Source organism: Microcaecilia unicolor, chromosome 8 (assembly GCF_901765095.1).
Source record: "Microcaecilia unicolor chromosome 8, aMicUni1.1, whole genome shotgun sequence".
NCBI classification, from domain to species: domain Eukaryota; kingdom Metazoa; phylum Chordata; class Amphibia; order Gymnophiona; family Siphonopidae; genus Microcaecilia; species Microcaecilia unicolor.
Window position 1 is genome coordinate 53,757,125 of NC_044038.1, and position 21,031 is coordinate 53,778,155.

The window sequence follows — 21,031 nt, forward strand, 5'->3', positions numbered from 1 at the left end:
CTAGGCAGGGCTGGGCGCCGCTATTTTTCGAGGAGGTGCTGCTGGAAGAGGAGGGCGTCTACCTCCCTCTTCCAACAAAGGGAAGAGGGCCGCTAGACCACCAGGTCAGGGGGGCTTGATTTGCGGCGCACTGGGCCACCAGGGCTGTACTTGGGGGGTGGGGTGCTAGGGGGGCTGGAATGGGGGGACAGATTTGCATATTGTCAGTTGAGACATTATATTCATAGTCTCGTTGGAGAGGCATTTTGAGTGCAGATGGTGTTGATTTTATTTTATATGAGAAACAGTAACAACATTGAGCAATACATAAGAAAAAGTAACACTGAACATACACATGTGTCAATCAACGCCAAGGTTATACCATCACTCCTTGGTACAAGACAGTAAAGAAACCAGACACTGAACAAGGTGCTCAACCCCACCCCCCTCTTAAAACCCTCCCCCCAGCATCCAACCTTGCCCACTAAAGGCCATCAGTCCGAATATCAAAAAGATGGGGTACCATTTTGATAGCCTTTTTCACCTGTCTCAGAAGAGAAGTTAACTATATCAGGCCTTCATAGGGCGCTTTGTGGGTGGGTGCCAAGGATGGATTTCGAGATGGGAAAGAGATTTGGGCTTTCCCTTGCCTGCTTGGGATTTGCACGTAGCCATTAATAACACTCCTAGGATGGTCATTACTGTCACTTTAGAGGAAACACACTTTTGAATTTTACACTGTGCTTGCCTATTCCAACAGCAGCTTGCTCATGTTGGAGTGCTGCTTTCTGCCCAGTGTCTTAAATGTCTGGCAGCAGAAAACTCCTTTTACCATTATCTTTGGAGCTGCACCAGGGTACAAACCTTTTGGGCCACATTGGTACATTTGTTATTACTTTCTTGCATTTTTCAGTTTCTTTGATTCCCCAGATTTGCCTGTTTTGTAGGATGGCTCCTTGGACTTTTTGGGGAATGTTAAAGTTCTCCCTGTTTTGAAAATTAAGATTAATGGAGAACTCAGATCCATGCTTTGGCCATCTGGTAGGTTAGGGATGCTTCCACTTCCCACAGAAGTGCCCAGAAATTCCTGACCACTTGGGATTCTTATATTCATGTACTTTCCCCCTCAGGTCAGAGCCTGCTGATCAACAGGACTTGAGTGTTCTGGATGGGTGATAGGCAGGATTTTGTGTGGGGGTTGTGTGAAAGGGGTTGAGTTGGGTGGGTGGACAAGGTATATTTGGTGATAAATTTTGTTTGCTTTGGTCGTTGCAGTCCTTATTTTTGCTGTTCGCTATTTCATCTTTGTACTGCACATGTTGGACACGCTATATTTTTGTGTTGTCACCAATAAAAACGTTGAAGCATAAAGATAGTTATAACACAATCCCCTTATTCCCCTCTAACAAGACTATTGAAAAAAAGAAAACAAAAAAGTTTTCATCCCTTGGATAGAAGCAGCAGTAGCTGCTTCTGTTCAGATAAAACACAACAGCCAGTTAGCTCAACATCTTAGATTATTGTGAATTTCTCCAAGTTATAAATGTGTCTCATATTCTGTGAAAAACAATCAACCTTCCATTTCTGTGGGCTGTTAATTTAGACATTAAACAAATAAAGTCTAAGTTACACAGTACTGAGTACTATTTGTTGTTTGCTGGAAAGCAGGTGTGAGGCTATTTGTTTGGACCACACAAATTGCCTCAAACCTGCTTTCAGATAGTCTGCGGTCTCAGGGATTCCCCGGACATACAGGTTGCAGTGTCAGCTGTAATTTTCTAAGTTCTCCAGTTTGTCCATAACATAAATGAGTTTATCTTTTTGGGCAGACTGGATGGACCGTTCATGTCTTTATCTGTCGTCATTTACTGTGCTACTATAGGTCTTCTTGTTTTTGTGATCCGGTAATTGCAAATCTAGCCCGGTCAGAGCCTCATCATGTTTGTCAAGGCGGCCGATGCCCCAAATCATCAATTTCTCCCTTTATGTCTGCCACATGGGTTGATAGTTCTGCGCAATATCCCGATGCCTGCTTTGATTTCATGTAGAAGTATGAGAAATTCTAGAAATGAATTTGTATGTATCTTGACCTCTTGCTGATTTGCTATCGGGGAGGATAAATGTTGTAGGGATTCTGGCATTACTAATGCAGGCAATGCACTGCAAGGTTCTTCTGCAGGTGCCTTCTTTTCTTCCATGCAGGATTCAGAGGCCCCAGGTAGGTATGTGAATGTTGCCAAATCCAGAATGTGCTGCCCGGGCTGAGACATATCAGCAAATTCAGCTGGCAATCAGAGTTAAACTTCATTGATTTGACTCTCAAAGCTCTCACAATGGCGGGGATGAGCTTGGTATTACTGGCACTGTGTGCCGAGCTTAGAGCTCAATTAGCCATCTAGGTCCGTGACGTCACTTCTTCTCTTTGGGGCATCATGTGGTATATCAAGTCCTTTGAAATAAATAAGTTTATTTTTAGTTGAATTGACAATCCATTATTCTGATACAATATATTTGGGTACTTTGTGTTTGAAATAGGCTTTCTTTGCGTGGACTTAAAAGTACATGTATGCTTTTAATTTACAGTGGGGGAAATAAGTATTTGATCCCTTGCTGATTTTGTAAGTTTGCCCACTGACAAAGACATGAGCAGCCCATAATTGAAGGGTAGGTTATTGGTAACAGTGAGAGATAGCACATCACAAATTAAATCCGGAAAATCACATTGTGGAAAGTATATGAATTTATTTGCATTCTGCAGAGGGAAATAAGTATTTGATCCCCCACCAACCAGTAAGAGATCTGGCCCCTACAGACCAGGTAGATGCTCCAAATCAACTCGTTACCTGCATGACAGACAGCTGTCGGCAATGGTCACCTGTATGAAAGACACCTGTCCACAGACTCAGTGAATCAGTCAGACTCTAACCTCTACAAAATGGCCAAGAGCAAGGAGCTGTCTAAGGATGTCAGGGACAAGATCATACACCTGCACAAGGCTGGAATGGGCTACAAAACCATCAGTAAGACGCTGGGCGAGAAGGAGACAACTGTTGGTGCCATAGTAAGAAATGGAAGAAGTACAAAATGACTGTCAATCGACAAAGATCTGGGGCTCCACGCAAAATCTCACCTCGTGGGGTATCCTTGATCATGAGGAAGGTTAGAAATCAGCCTACAACTACAAGGGGGGGAACTTGTCAATGATCTCAAGGCAGCTGGGACCACTGTCACCACGAAAACCATTGGTAACACATTACGACATAACGGATTGCAATCCTGCAGTGCCCGCAAGGTCCCCCTGCTCCGGAAGGCACATGTGACGGCCCGTCTGAAGTTTGCCAGTGAACACCTGGATGATGCCGAGAGTGATTGGGAGAAGGTGCTGTGGTCAGATGAGACAAAAATTGAGCTCTTTGGCATGAACTCAACTCGCCGTGTTTGGAGGAAGAGAAATGCTGCCTATGACCCAAAGAACACCGTCCCCTCTGTCAAGCATGGAGGTGGAAATGTTATGTTTTGGGGGTGTTTCTCTGCTAAGGGCACAGGACTACTTCACCGCATCAATGGGAGAATGGATGGGGCCATGTACCGTACAATTCTGAGTGACAACCTCCTTCCCTCCGCCAGGGCCTTAAAAATGGGTCGTGGCTGGGTCTTCCAGCACGACAATGACCCAAAACATACAGCCAAGGCAACAAAGGAGTGGCTCAGGAAGAAGCACATTAGGGTCATGGAGTGGCCTAGCCAGTCACCAGACCTTAATCCCATTGAAAACTTATGGAGGGAGCTGAAGCTGCGAGTTGCCAAGCGACAGCCCAGAACTCTTAATGATTTAGAGATGATCTGCAAAGAGGAGTGGACCAAAATTCCTCCTGACATGTGTGCAAACCTCATCATCAACTACAGAAGACGTCTGACCGCTGTGCTTGCCAACAAGGGTTTTGCCACCAAGTATTAGGTCTTGTTTGCCAGAGGGATTAAATACTTATTTCCCTCTGCAGAATGCAAATAAATTCATATACTTTCCACAATGTGATTTTCCGGATTTAATTTGTGATGTGCTATCTCTCACTGTTACCAATAACCTACCCTTCAATTATGGGCTGCTCATGTCTTTGTCAGTGGGCAAACTTACAAAATCAGCAAGGGATCAAATACTTATTTCCCCCACTGTAAATACATAGAGAATTTATCTTAAAGTAACTTCTCAGTAGATACAGCTTAGGAAAATCTAAATATATATATTTTCCTGAATTCATGTTTTGAGGAAAAAAAATGTTCCAGTACTCAAATACAGGGTCCTCCTTAAAGGGTGGGGTAATACCCAGTGCCCTGCGCCCACATAGTAGCCTCTTGTGATCAGCAACTGAACCTATGAAAAACATTATGAATATTACACCAGTCCCAAAATTGACACATGCTAATATCTAAAAACAAAAAGCAAAACGTTTTTCCTATCTTTATTATCCAGGTATTTAACTCTTTTGTCAACAGTCCCAGCTCTATACATAGGCAACTAGGGCACCACATTTTTACAGCACCAAAGAATACCTGGGCTAAACTGGAGCCTGTTTCTGTTTGCTTTGGGACAGTGCTCTATGGGGAAGAAACCTTATTTGCATGCCACTCTCCATTCCTGCCTATGGGCCTCCAGCATCTTAAATATGGCCCTGTTTATTGAGTTGGTCCTTCTCTTTGTCTTCTCCCAAGTTCTTTTGTCAGGGTCTTCTTTTGCCTTCCTTATTCCCTTTTGTTCTACCTAGCCTATTTACTCCTTTTTCAGCACCCCCCCAAACCCATTCCCAGCTTCTAACCACTTGTAGAGACCCATCTCTTTCATCCTACAACAGCACCTTCATCCTTTTTTACTGCTTATCACTCTCTCCATAGTCCTCTAGATCATCTATGCTACCTCTCAGCCCCTCCTTACACTTTGGCCCTCTTCTCTTACCATCTTATACCCTAATTCATACACCCAGCCCATCTAATGCAGCACTTCTCAACCCTCTCCTGGAGACACACCTAGCCAGATAGATTTTCAAGATTACCACAGTAAATATTCATGAGAGAGATTTGCATGCAACATATATCCATAATATGCAGATTTATTTCATGCATATTTATTGGGTTAATTCTGAAAACCCATCTGGCTAGGTATGGAAATCACTGATCAAATTTGCACTCACTTGTACTCACCCATTTGATAAATCCCTACTTTTTACCCAAACCTCTATTCAGGCTCTGCACTCTCACTTTCCATCTTCTCCAAGTCCCCAATATGCACCTCCTTCCCACTGAATGTCTGTTCCCATTCATCCCCAAATTATCATTCCTCCCAGTCTCCAAGTCTCTGCTCCCCCCCCCCCCAAATTCCCCATCTCTAATCTTTGAGTCCCTTTCTTATTCAGCTTCCCCTCCTCTACCTTCAACCAATCTGAGTCCATATTTTCCCTAACATTTGCAAGCCATGCTGAGTCTCTTTTTCTCTTTCCCTTTGTCTCAATTTCTCACCTTGCTGCTGCTTGCTCTGGCTTCCATCTCTAATACGTCTCATTGCTGTTCCTGCTGCTGTTTCTTCCCTCTTTGCTTTTTTCTGGGGCCAGCACGTTGGCAACATCAACTGTTTGTGCTGCATGGGGCTCCATTTATAAAGAGTGTACTGAGTTTCAAACATTGGCTGTTTGAATTGCACAAGACCATTCGGTTTCAGTAGCTCAAACAATGGAAGTTCAAATAGTGGATGCTTCCACTGCATCAGCCCTAGAAGGACGCAGAGAGAGAGAGAGAGAGAGAGAAATGACAGCAAGTACAAAATGCAGGCATATTTAGAGAAGAAGCTCCAGGCTAGAATGGCAGTTCATATTTGAGGGAAAATACTTGCCATCCCAAAGTAATGCTACTTTTTAGGGACCCTAGGGCAATTTTAGCAGGCAGTGGAAAAGGTAACTGTACTCAGTTTTGTCATGTACTACCTGAAAAAAAATACCCTGTCTTGTAGTAAGATTATAAATAACTTATGAGGCTTGGTGCAGCATTATCCCTATTATTTTCTCTTTTCTCTGTTTGCAGTGGGGTTCCGGGAAGAACCTGCTGGCCGTAAACAATAAGCATTCTGTCCTGATCCTCAGTGAACAGATGATGTCATCTCACTTCCACCAGCAAGTGGCAGCAACACAAGTAGCACCAAATCAATTAAACCTAACTTTCTTCAGCACTGGAGCCCAACACAATCTCCGCACTGACATGTATATCAAAGGGGTGTTTGTCATAAAGGTAGGTGTTATAGCATTCTCTGCCTCTAAATCGCATCCTTTTTTTTTTTTCTTCTAGCATACTGTTTCCATTGAGTCCCCACCAAAAAGTGTAGTATATAAAACACAGTCAAATTAACTGTTCACAAAGTTATCAGACTGTAAAAGTTGTAAAGGCTTTCTAACTAAAATTAGCCAAAGGTTTTAGTGTAGCTTTCTAAAAAAAAAAAAATATATGTTTGACATTGTCACTTAGTGTATACTGTATTAAAGGTTTGTGCTCATGGAGCTGTAATACACCCTAGGCTGAGATGGGCTTCATGGTTTTACTAGAGGTAGGTCTTGTCACATGAATCTGATTAATTGATTTGACTGTCAGGCTTATTTTCGAAAGAGAAGGGTGCCCATCTTTTGACACAAATCGGGAGATGGGCGTCCTTCTCTCAGGAACGCCCAAATTGGCATAATCGAAAGCCAATTTTGGGCGTCCCTAACTGCTTCCTGTCGTGGGGACAGCCAAAGTTCCCGGGGGCATGTCAAAGGCGTAGCAAAGGCGGGACTGGGGCATGCCAGATGGGCGTCCTCGAGCGATAATGGGAAAAAGGGCGTCCCTGACAAGCATTTGGCCGACTTAGTCCATTTTTTCTTACGACCAAGCCTCAAAAAGGTGCCCGAACTGACCAGATGACCACCGGAGGGAATCGAGGATGACCTCACCTAACTCCCCCAGTGGTCACTAACCCCCTCCCACCCTGAAAAACACAACTTTAAAAACTTTTTTTGCCAACCTCAAATAATATACTCGGGCCCATCGCAGCAGTATGTAGGTCCCTGGGGGGGGGGGGGGGGGGGGGAGAGGTGTGTTGTGTCAGTGGAGGCATAGCGAAGGCGTGGACGTCCTTCTTTCAAACATTTTGGACGTCCTGAACTGCCACCCCTCCCACAGGGACGGGCAAATTTCAAGGGAGTAGAGTGGAGGAGTGGCCTAGTGGTTAGAGCACTGGTCTTGCAATCCAGAGGTGGCCGGTTCAAATCCCACTGCTGCTACTTGTGATCCAAATTCCAAATAAATAAATAAAGGGGGTGTTGGAGGCATAGCAAATGCATGGACGACCTTCTCATAGAAACATCCACATTTTGGACGTTCTCAACTGCCCGTCGCAGGGACGGAGGCATAGCGAAGGCGCCTAACACTTGGACGTCTTTCACCCATACTAAAAAAAAAAAAGACGTCCCTGACAAGCACTTAGACGTTTTCACCTGGACTTGTGTTTTTTTTAAGGTTGTAGACGGCTATTATACGCGCAGCTTGTCTGCGTGTATGAAGCTGTCTTTGGCATGCGCAGAGCAGCCACGCATAACGCTTGGCTGCTATGCACTGGCTTCCCCTCCTTAGGATGGAAATTGTGTGCAAATGAGCTAACAGCGAGCAGCTCATTTGCATGCGATTTCCTTCATGCATGCCCGTTCCTTTCCGAATCGCTAAGGGATCAGTAAGGGAAGGGCTTTTTCCGTTCAGTTAGTGCATCAGTTAATCCACTGCAGTGCCCCCTAGGGTGCCCGGTTGGTGTCCTGGCATGTCAGGGGAACCAGTGCACTACGAATGCTGGCTTCTCCCACGACCAAATGAGTTGGATTTGGTCGTTTTTGAGATGGGCGTCCTCGGTTTCCATTATCGCTGTAAACCGGGGACGACCATCTCTAAGGTCGACCATCTCAACATTTAGGTTGACCATCTCTAAGGTCGACCTAAATGTTGAGATTTGGGCGTCCCCGACCGTATTATCGAAACGAAAGATGGACGCCCATCTTGTTTCGATAATACGGGTTTCCTCACCCCTTCGCGGGGATGTCCTGCGAGGACGTCCTCAGGAAACTTAGGTGCCCCGTTCGATTATGCCCCTCTGTGTGAACAGACAGTGGGATCAAGGGGGAGTGCTAGATGTGGTGTACTTAGATTTTAAGCTAAGAAAAGGAACAGAAGGAGTCAATCACCACAAGCCAAGATGTCATATAAAATGGCTTAATTTATTAAAAATAAATCTTTAGTGAACAACATCCAGTGAGACTGATAAATATCCAATAAAGTACATAAAAAGTAGCATACAATGAGTACTCCTAAATAGACCCATGGAAGAATTTGACACAGTACTGCATATGCAGATTATTAATGAACTGTGTACACTCCATGTAGACCCTAAAGTGACTGACTGGGTTAGAAACTGGTTATAAATGGAGTTCACTGTGAGGAAAGGTATGTTACCAGTGGAACGCCAAAAGGATCGGTTCTTGTCCATTTCTTTTTAACATGTTTATGAGTGATATTGTGTCTAATGTTTGTTCCTTGTTATCAGCAGCAGATGAATCCATTACGAATGGGTTGTGTCCACCTACCAGCTGGGGGAGATAGAGAACACTGAAAACCATAGTGCCTCTAGGACAGCTAGCTCCATCTGCCTCTCAGTATTTCTCTGTCTCCCAGCAGGGTTGGACGCAGCTTGTTCAGCTCCTTCAAGATTCTGCCTGGGGTGGCTCATGTGCTTTTGCCAGTTGTAGCAGGGGTGTTGTGGCTAAGTGAAGCCCACTTTAAAGGCACATAGGTTCGCCCTTCCCCCGCCTTACCCTTCCCCCTGTGTGGATGCAGGCATATAGGTTCGCGCTTTCCGTGCCTTTCCCACCCTCTTCTGCCTCTGGAGTACCTCTGTAGCTGTTTGCCTCTGACTTTCCTCACAGCGTTTAAAAAAAAACCCGCGCTTTTCAGCACTGCTGTTTCTGAGGCTTTTCCTGACTGTGCAGTGTGACCGGAGCTCGTGGACTCGGTCCTTTGAGGTAAGAGCGGTACTGAGCTCCTCCGGGGAGGGCCCACGGATGGTGTTTCGATCGGGGTGATTTTGGCGCGAAGCTGCCATTTTGAATTTTATTCTGCCGTTTTTCGGCGATGGCTGCTGAGGGAGTTAAGCACTGTTCCCGTTGTGGCAAGCGCAGTTCAGCAGCGGGGCTCTGTAAATTGTGCTGTTTAGACGGTAGAGCCAGTACGAGCATGGCGAGCGATGATTCTTCCCACTCGATGAAGCTAGCAGCGGGCGCCATCTTGGAAGTGCCGTATGGCTCGACCCCCGCAGTTGCGGAGAAGTCTGAGAGCAGAGGGGCGCCTCAGGCCGAGGCTACCAGAGGAACTCCGTTCCCCGTGGCTCCTAATTCGGAGACGGGAGGTCAGGGTGAGTTTTTCTCCTCCGAGTTTGTGCTTATTTTACATAAAGCCTTCATGCTGAAAAGAGCTCTGCTGCAGGGGTCTGACACTGCGTTGCTACCTGGTCCCCCTCCGACTGATTATGGCCCGGGGCTGATGTCAGACGTGGATGCCCGTGAGCGTTGGATGCATGCTAAGCATAGTCGGGTAAATTCCCCGTTGGAGAGTGGCGCACCCCCGTTTTCCCCCCCCGTGTTCGGGCTGTGGGGACTCTGAGGGATCTGACAGGCCTTCGTGGTCTGAGGAGCCAGAGGAAGGTGCCGGTTTGGCACTAGATCTGGATGATCCCACTGCAGTTCGGATTTTCCACCGCGATGAGCTGCCAGCACTTATCTCTGATGCCTTACAGGCCTTCTCTATTGATGATCCTGTTAAAGGCGAGGCCTCCTCTGGTAATCTGAGGATGGCGAGTACTGAGAAGCCTGCTCGAGCCTTTCCTTTGCATGATTCCATCCAAGAGCTTATTTCTGCTCAATGGGCTGACCCCGAGGGGCCCTTGAAAGTGCCAGGGCGATGGGCCATCTTTACCCTCTAAGTGAGGAGCACTTGGCCCGTTTTGGGATACCTAAAGTGGATGCCTTAGTCAAGGCAGTGACAAGAAAGACCACCCTCCCCTTCAGGGAGGAGTCGCCCTGAAGGACATTCAGGACCGACGATTGGAATCAGCGTTAAAACGGTCCTTTGAGATTTTGGGCCTAGCCTTAAGGGTGTTTGCAGTTCTTATGCTGCTTGAGCCTGCTTCTCTTGGTTACAACAGGCAGTGGAACAGCCCGTGGATGGTGCGGAGTCCCTCGCTGAGGTTGCACCGTGCATGGAGTCGGCCTTGTCATTTTTAGCTGACGCCCTCTATGATCTGTTCAGAGCTTCGACTAAACAGATGTCTGTGGCGGTGTCCGCCCGCCGCCTTTTATGGCTACGGCATTGGGCGGTTGACATGGCCTCTAGTCAAAGGCTGGTGTCCTTTCGGGGCCTTCTGTTATTTGGAGAGGAGTTGGAGAAGATTGTTAAAGACCTGGGGGATGCTCAACCCCAGCGGTTACCTGTGGATAGGCCGTGGCCTTCTTCCAAGGGTCACTTGGTTCCCTCCTCCTCCAGACCTCACTTCCATGAAGCTTGAAGGTATCGCCTGGGGCGCTCTGCTGGGTTTACTCAATGTGCCCGCTTTCAGCAGAGGAACTCCTTTCGCTCGGACATACGCTCCGCAGCGGCAGGCTCAAGGCCAGGAGTTCACAATGATGGGATACCAGTCCACTCCTCCTTTACAGCTGTATGAGGACACCTTTCCCTCTTTCTCGAGGAGTGGACCAAGATTACCTCAGATCAGTGGGTCCTGGACCTGATCAGAGAAGGTTACCGATGGGATTTCGGTGCCCCGGTGAGAGACATGTTTGTGGAGTCCCGATGCAGCACTGCCGTCAAACGGGTGGCGGTAGAAGAGACCTTACAAGTCTTGTTGCACCTTGGAGCGGTGATTCCTGTGTCTCCCGCCGAACACGGCTGCGGTCGTTACTCCATTTATTCTGTGGTGCCGCGAAAAGGTGGGTCTTTTGGCCCATTCTTGACTTCAAGAAAGTCAACGAGTAACTAAGAGTGCAGCATTTTCACATGGAAACCCTGCGCGCTGTCATTGCGGCGGTACAGCCAGGAGAGTTCCTTACGTCTCTGGACCTAAAAGAAGCTTACTTGCACATTTCTATATGGCTCCCGCACCAATGGTATCTCGGTTTTGTGGTGTTGGGAAAACATTTCCATTTTCGGGCCTTGCCTTTTGGCCTCGCCACAGCTCCCAGAGCCTTTTCCAAGGTAATGGTGGTAATAGCTGCCTTTCTCAGGCGAGAGGGTATCCGGGTTCACCCGTACCTCAACGACTGACTCATCAGAGCGGACTCTGCAGAAGAGAGTCGTCATATAACAGCCAGAGTGGTCTCATTACTGCAATCTCTGGGCTGAGTCGTCAATATTCCCGACCTAAGGCGGGGCAAGCTTCAGAATCAGGTCCATCTGCTCCTGAGGATGCCTCGCCCACGAGCTTGGGACTTTGTCCAGCTGTTGGGGTCAATGATGGCCACCTTGGAAGTAGTGCCATGGGCGAATGCACACATGAGACCTCTGCAGATTGCCCTGCTTCAACGATGGTCTCCTTTGTCCCAGGATTATCAACGCAGACTCACGTGGCTCCCTGTGGCCCGACTCAGCATGGAGTGGTGGCTCTCAGACAGCATGCTGCGGCGAGGAATGCCGCTAGCGCTTCCCGATTGGTGCCTGGTGGTAACGGATGCCAGCCTGAAGGGCTGGGGAGCACATTGCCAGGGAAGCTATGCCCAGGGTCTGTGGACACCCAAGGAAACGGGGTGGTCCATCAATCGCTTGGAACTGAGAGCGATATGCCAGGCTCTTCTGGCCTTTCACTCTGGAGGGACTGGCTGTCAGAGTTCTGTCGGACAACCCAACAGCAGTGGCCTACATAAATCGACAAGGTGGCACTCAGTGCCAAGCACTGGCCACAGAGGCTGCTCAGATATGCCACTGGGCTGAGCTACACCTGCAGCTTCTGTCGGCAGCTCACATAGCAGGTCAGAGCAACATGCAAGCCGATTTTCTAAGTAGGTATCAAATCGACCCAACGAAGTGGGAACTGGCAGACAAAGTGTTCCTTTAGATTTGTGCCAAATGGGGGACTCCCGGAATGGATCTAATGGCGTCAAGTGCAAACGCCAAAGTCCCATCCTTTTTCAGCAGAAGGAGAGATCCTCGCTCAGCGGGGTTGGATGCTTTGGCTCAACCCTGGCCCTCGGAGCTCCTATATGTGTTCCCTCCTTGGCCCTTGATAGGGCGAGTCCTACTGCGGATTCGACAGTACCGAGGTCTGGTGATTCTCATCGCTCCAGATTGGCCAAGGCGTCCGTGGTATGTGGATCTCCGCCGGATGTTGGTGGACTCTCCGGTGCATTTGCCCGCAGTGCCGAACCTGTTGGTTCAGGGTCCGGTGTCTATGGAGCATCCCTGACGATTTGGTCTCACGACCTGGCTATTGAGAGGGTGCAATTGAGAGACAAGGGCTACTCTAACAAGGTCATCTCCACTCTCTTGCAGGCCCGCAAGCGGTCCACCTCCGCAGCTTATGCTCGGATCTGGCATAAATTTGAGGCGTGGGGTGTTTCAAAGGCTATTACACCCACGCAGGCTACAATCTCGACAGTGCTGGACTTTTTGCAGGTGGGCTTACAAAAAGGCCTGGCTTACAATTCCCTGCGGGAGCAAGTGGCAGCATTATCATGCTATCGAGGGAAAGTCGCTGGCTTGTCCCTTGCTGCTCATCCGGACATTGCCCGGTTTCTCAGAGGGGTGCTTAGGCTCCGTCCTCCCGTCCGGTTGCCCTGTCCGCCCTGGAACCTGGGGCTGGTGTTGAAGGCTCTTCAGTGTTCGCCCTTCGAGTTGCTTAAGCGAGCTTCGGAGAAGGATGTGACTCTCAAGACAGTCTTTTTGGTGACCATTACATCGGCTAGACGCGTGTCTGAGCTGCAGGCGTTGTCATGTCGGGACCCTTTTCTGCAATTCTCGGAGTCCGGAGAAACGGTACGTACAGTGTCGTCCTTCCTGCCTAAAGTGGTTTCAGGGTTTCACCTGAACCAGCCCATTTTTTCCCTTCCTTTTCTAGGGAAGAGCTCCCGGACTCCTTTGGGCAGTTACAACTCCTCACAGATCAACCCAGTGTTGTATATTTTTTTCCTTTTTTTTGAATTTATTTAACTTTAAGTCTTCATTTTTCATTGAACAATTTGAATAAATATTCAACTCTTCAATTTAGAGTAACAAAATACTTAGCTTTTTTGCAGCAAATTTTGTAAAAACCAAACCTCCGGAGCTTTGGTTTTTACAAAATTTGCTGCGAAAAAGCTAAGTATTTTGTTACTCTAAATTGAAGAGTTGAATATTTATTCAAATTGTTCAATGAAAAATGAAGACTTAAAGTTAAATTCAAAAAAAAGGAAAAAAATATACAACACTGGGTTGATCTGTGAGGAGTTATACGGCGCCCTAAATATGAGGGACGCTGTACCCGTAAGGGATTGCTGTTGAAGATTCTGATGATCCCCATAAAAGTACTAGTCTTCTTTATATATATTTGAAAGTGAAGTTGACATATGCATAGAATATATAAAGAGTGGATGTTTGGGATATAACTGTGTTATATATATGACCATCCCCACATCGATAAAATTAAGGTCTTTTAAATTGGACCTTTTTATTCACTGTCATTGGATGCCTATATCTTTTAGGTATAAGTATAAATTGTTACCTTTGACTCAACAGGTTCTTTCTGATAAAACACCACCTTCTTTGGCATGATGTTTGGTGCCTTATGTCCCAGGCAGAGCGCTTCACTCTATGCTATGGGGAACCAGCTTGTGGCTCCTGCTTTGATGAGGGCTTGTACAACAGTTGTTAGAGTTGGGGCTTTTTCTTGTGTGGTACCTGTTTTATGGAACTCTATCCCTGAGGTGTTACAATTGGAGAGTTCTCTGACTTGTTTTAGGAAATTATTGAAAGCTCATTTTTTTTGTTTGTTACTGCCTTTGGACCGTTGCCTAATGGGGTTGGCTGAGTAGTTCCTGGGTGGCTAAGGGATTGTATGGCTGCTTGCTCTTGGTTGTGTGTGCTTTCCTGTTTTTAATGGCGATCTTTCTTTTCTTTTCTGTTTTGTTTTTGATTTTATATTATACACCGCTTTATTCTTAATTAAGGTTAAGCGGTATAGCAAATGTAATGCATTTTAATTGTAATTTCGTTCTTTGTGTGTCCTAGGAAGCTGTTGCAGTCTGGAATGGGAAACAAGTGACAGTGTATGAGCCATCAGGAGCCACTCTACGAAATGCAGGTAAAATTCCTCCAGAATGCTGAGATCATCAAGGGAAGTATGCAACAAATCATGGAAAGTAATGGATTTGTAACAAAGCATTATATAAATAATACAGGATTTTGATGTTTCAGTGGTACAGTGCCTGAGGCAAAGAATGAGCTGCCATCCCGGCCCCTCCCCACCACTCCTCCCCTCCCCAAACATGATCTGACATCCCCCACTTCCTTCCCCAGCCCCCTTCCCCAAATGTACCTTTTCTTTTCTTGTTTTTTTAAAGACAGTGGCAGCAATTCCTATAGGCTGCCCTGCTGCCAGTCCTGGCCCCTTCTCTTTACTGTGGGTGGCCCGCCTCTCTGACGTAATTTCCTATTTCCTCGGAGATGGGCCGCAGTAGAGAAAAAGGGCAGCCTATGGGAATCGCTGCCGCTGCCTTTTAAAAAAGAAACCAAGAAAAGAAAAGGTAAATTTGGGGAAGGGGGTTGGAGAAAGAAGGGCGGGGTGGGGGCAATGCCGTCTTAGAAGAGTACCACCTGAGCCCCTGCCTCAGTTGGCCTAATGGTAGGGCTGCCAATAGTGGTACAAGTTAATTGAGCAAGAGGAGGCATGAAGAAAGACAACAGAATTCTAAGGAAAGAGAGAAAATAACATTAAGACTTGGAATATATGTGTCAGAAGATTAAGGTCTCTTCTACAGAATTGGAAGGTGTGCAGTAATTGAGTGGAAGGCCATATATATGAATAGTGCCAAAGCTAAGCTGAATTTGTTTACAGTTTGTTACAGTATGACAAAAAAAGCACCATAGGATGATTTATCTGAAGATATTTGATCTTTTTATATGGCTGAAGTCAAAATGCCTCGGCTCTCTGGAAATCCACTGAGTTAGTTTAGTGCACATTTTGGAGTACTGTTGTACAGCCCATTATAACATATTTTTATTTATTTAGTTAGTTTCTTGCTATATCACCTTTCATAGGAATTCACCAAAGTGGTATACAAACAAGTAAAATAAACCTCTAAATAAGTACATCAGGCAGTTTATAAAGATACTAGTGAAAAGGCCGGTTTCTGATAGAAATGAAATGGACGCTAGCAAGGTTTTCCTCGCAGTTGCAGCTTGGCCTCCTGCCTCCCTCCCTGTCATGTGAATTCTAGGCCCCCCTCCCTGTACTTGGAGTTCCATGCTCCCCTCTCCTCGGAGTTCCAGCTCTCCCTCCCTTGGTCTCTGTCGTCTGAGTTGTAGGCCTCTGTCTGTGTCCTCAGAGTTCAAGGCCCACCCCCTGGTCACTGCCTCCCTCGCTCTCCTCCTTTACACGCCCGTGCTTCCCTCCCTCCCTCCCTCCCCCCCTCTCTCTCTCTCTCTCTCTCTCTCTGTTACAGGCCGACCTGTGTTGGCCGCTCCTTCCCCCGTCCCCTCTTTGCCCTTATCCCCCCCGGGAGTTCCCTACACCCCTGTCTTTGGAGTTCCACACCCCTGTGTGTCCGTCCCTCTCTCTCGGAGTTCCAGGCCCCTTCCCCTCCGAGTTCCATGCCCCCTCCCTCCCTGTCCTCCGTGTTCCATGCCCCCTCCCTCCCTGTCCTCCGTGTTCCAGACCCACCTCCCCTTTGAGTTACAGGACCCCACCTCCCCTTTGAGTTGCAGGACCCCACCTTTCCTTTGAGTTGCAGGACCCCACCTTCCCTTCGAGTTCCAGGACCCCCCTTCCGATCCAGTTCCAGGACCCGCCTCCCTCCCTCTCCTCCCGTGCCCTCCGAGTTCCATGCACCCCCTGTCCGAGTTCTACACCCTCGCGCCTCCCTCCCTCTCTGTGTCCTCCGAGTGGAAGCAGGACGTGTGCAGCTGCCCCTCCCCTTCGTAAGTCCCGCCCTTCCACAAACAGGAAATGAGGGCGAGACCAGAGGTAGACCTAAAGGAGAAGTGAAGGCATTGTGAAGCGCTGTGCCGTGCCTGCTCGACTTCACTGTTGCTGGTGGACCAGGAGGTAAGACGTTTTAAATAACAGCCGGCACTTAGGAAGGGGAGGGGCAGCCGCTCACGTCCTGCTTCCATTCGGAGGGCACAGAGAGAGAGGGAGGGAGGCGCGGGGAGGGGCGGTGGAACTCAGAGGAGAGGAGGGGCGTGGAACTCAGACGGGAGTGGAGGGAGGGGGCATGGAACTAGGAGGGGAGGGGGCTGGAACCGGGGGGGGGGGCGATTGTGCACTGACCTCTGCCGGCTGGTGCTGGCTTCCCTTCCCAGGTCATCGTTGCGCTCCAAGGGAACAGAGAGAGAGAGAGAGAGACCTCCGGTGGCTGGTGCTGGCTTCCCTTCCCTCTCACTTCAAATTGGTCTGCCGTGTGACGTCATCCCCAGGGCGGACCAATGGGAAGTGTGTTACGAATCCAGGCATCCAGATGGATATGCAAATTATTATATAGGATAAATCTTTAAAAAAAAATTGGTTTATTGAAACAAGTAATACTCAGTATATAATACAGAAGTAATATATAGTATATAATCCAATAGGGGTAAAGGGCATGGATTTGATATATCACCTTTTTATGAGACAACCAAAGCGGTTTACATTTATTATATGTAGGTATATTCTCTATCCCTAGTGGACTCACAGTTTAAGTTTTTTACCTGGGGCAATAGAGGATTAAGTGACTTGCCCAGGATCACAAGGAGCCACAGTGGGGAAAATGAACCCAGTTCCTTATGTTCTCAGCCCACTGCACTATGAGGAAAAGCTAAAGCAGCTAGGGCTCTTCAGCTTGGAGAAAAGGCGGCTGAGGGGAGATATGATACTAGAGGTCTATAAAATAATGAGCGGAGTTGAACGGGTAGATGAGAAGCGTCTGTTCATGCTTTCCAAAAATACTAGGACTAGGGGGCATGCGATGAAGCTACAATGTAGTAAATTTAAAACGAATCTGAGAAAATGTTTCTTCACTCAACGTGTAATTAAACTCAGGAATTCATTGCCAGAGAATGTGGTAAAGGTGGTTAGCTTAGCGGAGTTTAAAAAAGGTTTGGACGATATGATTGAATTTTGTTTGTATAAGGTTATGAAAAATGCATAAATAAAAAGTTAAAAAAAAAAAGGTTTGGACGGCTTCCTAAAGGAAAGGTCCATAGACCATTATTAAATGGACTAGGGGAAAATCCACTATTTCTGGGATAAGCAGTATAAAATGTTTTATACGTTTTTGAGATCTTGCCAGGTATTTGTGACGTGGATTGGCCACTGTTGGAAACAGGATGCTGGGCTCGATGGACCTTTGGTCTTTCCCAGTATGGCAATACTTATGTAATTATGTAACCATTAGGCTATTCCTCCTCCAAATCACGGGCGTATCTGCGTGGGGCCACAGGGGCCTGGGCCCCTGCAGATTTCACCCTGGACCCCCCTACCGCCGTCAACCCTACCCCGCTGCCATTGCTTACCTTACTGGCGGGGGACCCCAACCCCCGGCCAGCTGAGGTCCGCTTCCACCTGCCAGTGCCGCTGCCTTTAAAAATGTCTTCAGCTGGTGGGGGATCCCAACCCCCGCCAGCCGACCCGAGGTCTGTAAAGTTCTTTGTTCTCTGTGGCCGGCCCGTGCTGTATAGCTGTTGAATCCAGTTCGGAGTCTGACGTCGCAGCACGTTGTACGCGCTTGTTTTCAGCCCTCTGTTTTTTCATAACATGTGGCATCAGGCAGAAGTCCGTTCACCTTCCTTTTTCCAGAAAAATCAGTAGACGCAAAGCTGTTTTAAGATAAACTTTCACAAGAAACCATAGGCACTCCAAAAAAGGCTCAACCCCAGAAATTACATTTTAAGCTTTAAAAGAAAACCAATGGTTTTACAATCAATTCCCCTCTCCTCTACCCTCTCAGCTTTCAACACAGAGATCAACAAACAGTGTTTTCAACTGGTCTGGTCTTCTTTCTAACCCCCTGAACCACTCCCCCTCCTTTTTCTGTAGACAGCTGGCCCTGCATAAGCAATTGCACTGACATGGAATTCCCCCCCCCCCCCGCACTCCCCCCTCCTCTTCTCATTTCACACCCCCCTCCCCTATCCACTGCACTCCCCCTTCGGTGAACTTAGCCCTGATTATTAGGAGGAAATGGAAGGAATCGGAATAATACTGTCTTTTATAAGTTAATACCTGAATGTGTGGAAGAACAAACTCATTTGTGATGTTTGATGTCTTATTCTTCATGTTCCTTGTAGTGGTGGTAATATCATCATATTTATATTTGAAGGTTCTTTTTCTTGTGAGTCTCCGGTGTTGGCCATGCATGAAGAAAATATTTACACAGTGGAGCCAAATCGAGTCCAGGTTCGCACTCTACAGGTGAGAGCAGAATAGTTGAAAGTAATGGACTTCTTGGTGGAAATATTCTTTCTTTGGGCAAGAAAAAAAATGGCAAAGCAAGCTAACTTTGGGAAGATACTGATCTGCTTAACTAGTATCTGGTCATAGAGCCATGCTCAGGATATTAGTGAGGACTCTTTTTAGTTTTAATAGAGTTGCATATTTTGTGAATGATAATATGAACAACTTACTGTTCTGTATGTGTTCTTCTAACTATTAACTGTGTTTCCTTATACCCCTCCAACCCAGCCCAGATAACGTCACTCTATATAGGATCCTGTACAGCCCTAAGACATCCAGTATTTCTTGTCTCCAGCAGATGAAAATATATCAAACCTTCGTAGTCAGCAGAATAGGCCAGCGAACTTTAGGGTCCTATGTGACATTTGAAGAGGGCTTGATCTTGGTTGACATTAGGCTTACACCCTAGAGCAGGGGTAGGCAACTCCGGTCCTTGAGAGCCGCAGGCAGGTCAGGTTTACAGGGTATCCACAATGAATATGCAGGAGATAGATTTGCAAGCACTGCCTCCTTGGTATGCAAAACTATCTCCTGCATATTCATTGTGGATATCCTGAAAACCTGACCTGCCTGCGGCTCTCGAGGACTGGAATTGCCTACCTCTGCCCTAGGGAATCAAATCCGAGTAGAAGTTGGGTCCCTCCCACATAAGCACATAAGCACCGCCACATTGGGAAAAGACCAAGGGTCCACCAAGCCCAGCACCCCGTCTCTGACAGCGGCTAATCCAGGCCTCAAGAACCTGGCAACCACCCCCCCCCCCTCCAAAAAAAAAAATTCAATGGACTTTTCTTTCAGGAATCTGTCCAAACCCCCCTTAAACTCTGTAAGGCAAGCCGCTGCCACCGCCGTGGCAACGAGTTCCAGAGTCCAACTACACGCTGAGTATAGAAAAACTTTCTCCTATTTGTTTTAAATCTACCATATTCTAGCTTCATCTTGTGTCCCCTGGTTCTATTATTGTTTGAAAGTGTAAACAAACACTTCACATCTGTCTGCTCTACTCTGCTCATTATTTTGTAGACTTCAATCATATCATCCCTCAGCTGCCTTTTCTCCAAGCCGAAGAGCCCTAACCTTCTCAGCCTTTCCTCATGAGGAAGTTGTTCCATCCCTTTTATCATTTTTGTCGCCCGTCTCTGCACCTTCTCCAATTCCTTTATATCTTTTTTGAGATGCGGCGACCAGACTTGGACACGATATTCGAGGTGCAGTCGCACCATGGAGCGATACAACGGCATTATAACATCCTCTTGTTTGTTTTCCATCCCTTTCCTAATTATGCTCAACATTCTGTGCGCTTTCTTGGCTGCCGCAGCACACTGAGCAGAAGTTTTCAACGTCTTAACGATGACTCCCAGATCCCTTTCTAGGTTTGTGACTCCTAACGCAGAACCTTGCATGACATAGCTGTAATTCGGGTTCCTCTTACCCACATGCATCACTTTGCACTTGTCAACATTGAACTTCATCTGCCACTTGGATGCCCAATCCCCCAGTCTCACGAGGTCCTCCTGTAATCTTTCACACTCCTCCTGCGACTTGACGACCCTGAATAACTTTGTGTCATCTGCGAATTTAATTACCTCACTAGTTACTCCCATCTCTAGGTCATTTATAAATATGTTAAAAAGCAGCGGTCCCAGCACAGACCCCTGCGGGAACCCACTAATTACCTTTCTCCATTGAGAATACTGACCATTCAATCCTACTCTCTGCTTCCTATCTTTCAACCAGCTCTTAATCCATAGTAATACCCTACCTCCGATCCCATGACTCTCCAGTTTCCTCTGGAGTCTTTCATGAGACACTCTGTCCAAACGCCTTTTGAAAATCCAGATATACAATATCCACCGGCTCCCCATTGTCCACATGTTTGTTTATTCCCTCAAAAAAATGCAGTAGATTGGTGAGGCAAGACTTCCCTTCACTAAATCTCTGCTGACTGTTTCATCAGCCCATGTTTTTGTATGTGCTCTGTAATTTTATTCTTAATAATAGCCTCTACCATTTTGCCCGGTACCGACATCAGACTCACCAGTCTATAATTTCCCGGATCTCCTCTGGAACTCTTTTTAAAAATCAGCGTAACTCTTCTGTTTTCCCCTCTCCTTTCTACCCTCACTCTTGTGGGTTGGGGGGGGGCAGGCAGTAGGCATCTCTCCTACTTTGATGGGGGGCAGAGGCTTGGGGTTGTAAACTAAACTGCTTCCATTGTATGCAAAAAGATCTTATGCATATTAATTAGGGAAATTGTGAAAACCTGACTGGGTTGCGGCCTTTGAAAACCATGGTTGACCAACTCTGCTGTAGGTAGTTTATGGA

The 21,031-nt window shown here is 47.0% G+C and overlaps 1 protein-coding gene across 1 annotated transcript in view; it reads left to right on the forward strand.

Moving 5' to 3' along the window:
• IFT140 (intraflagellar transport 140) overlaps window positions 1–21,031 on the forward strand; it is a 681,938-nt gene that overhangs the window by 216,644 nt on the left and 444,263 nt on the right. Inside the window, exons 10-12 of the mRNA XM_030212528.1 lie at window positions 6,049–6,252; window positions 14,287–14,359; window positions 18,573–18,664. Coding sequence (XP_030068388.1) covers window positions 6,049–6,252; window positions 14,287–14,359; window positions 18,573–18,664 — 369 coding nt within the window. The remainder of the gene's footprint in view (window positions 1–6,048; window positions 6,253–14,286; window positions 14,360–18,572; window positions 18,665–21,031) is intronic.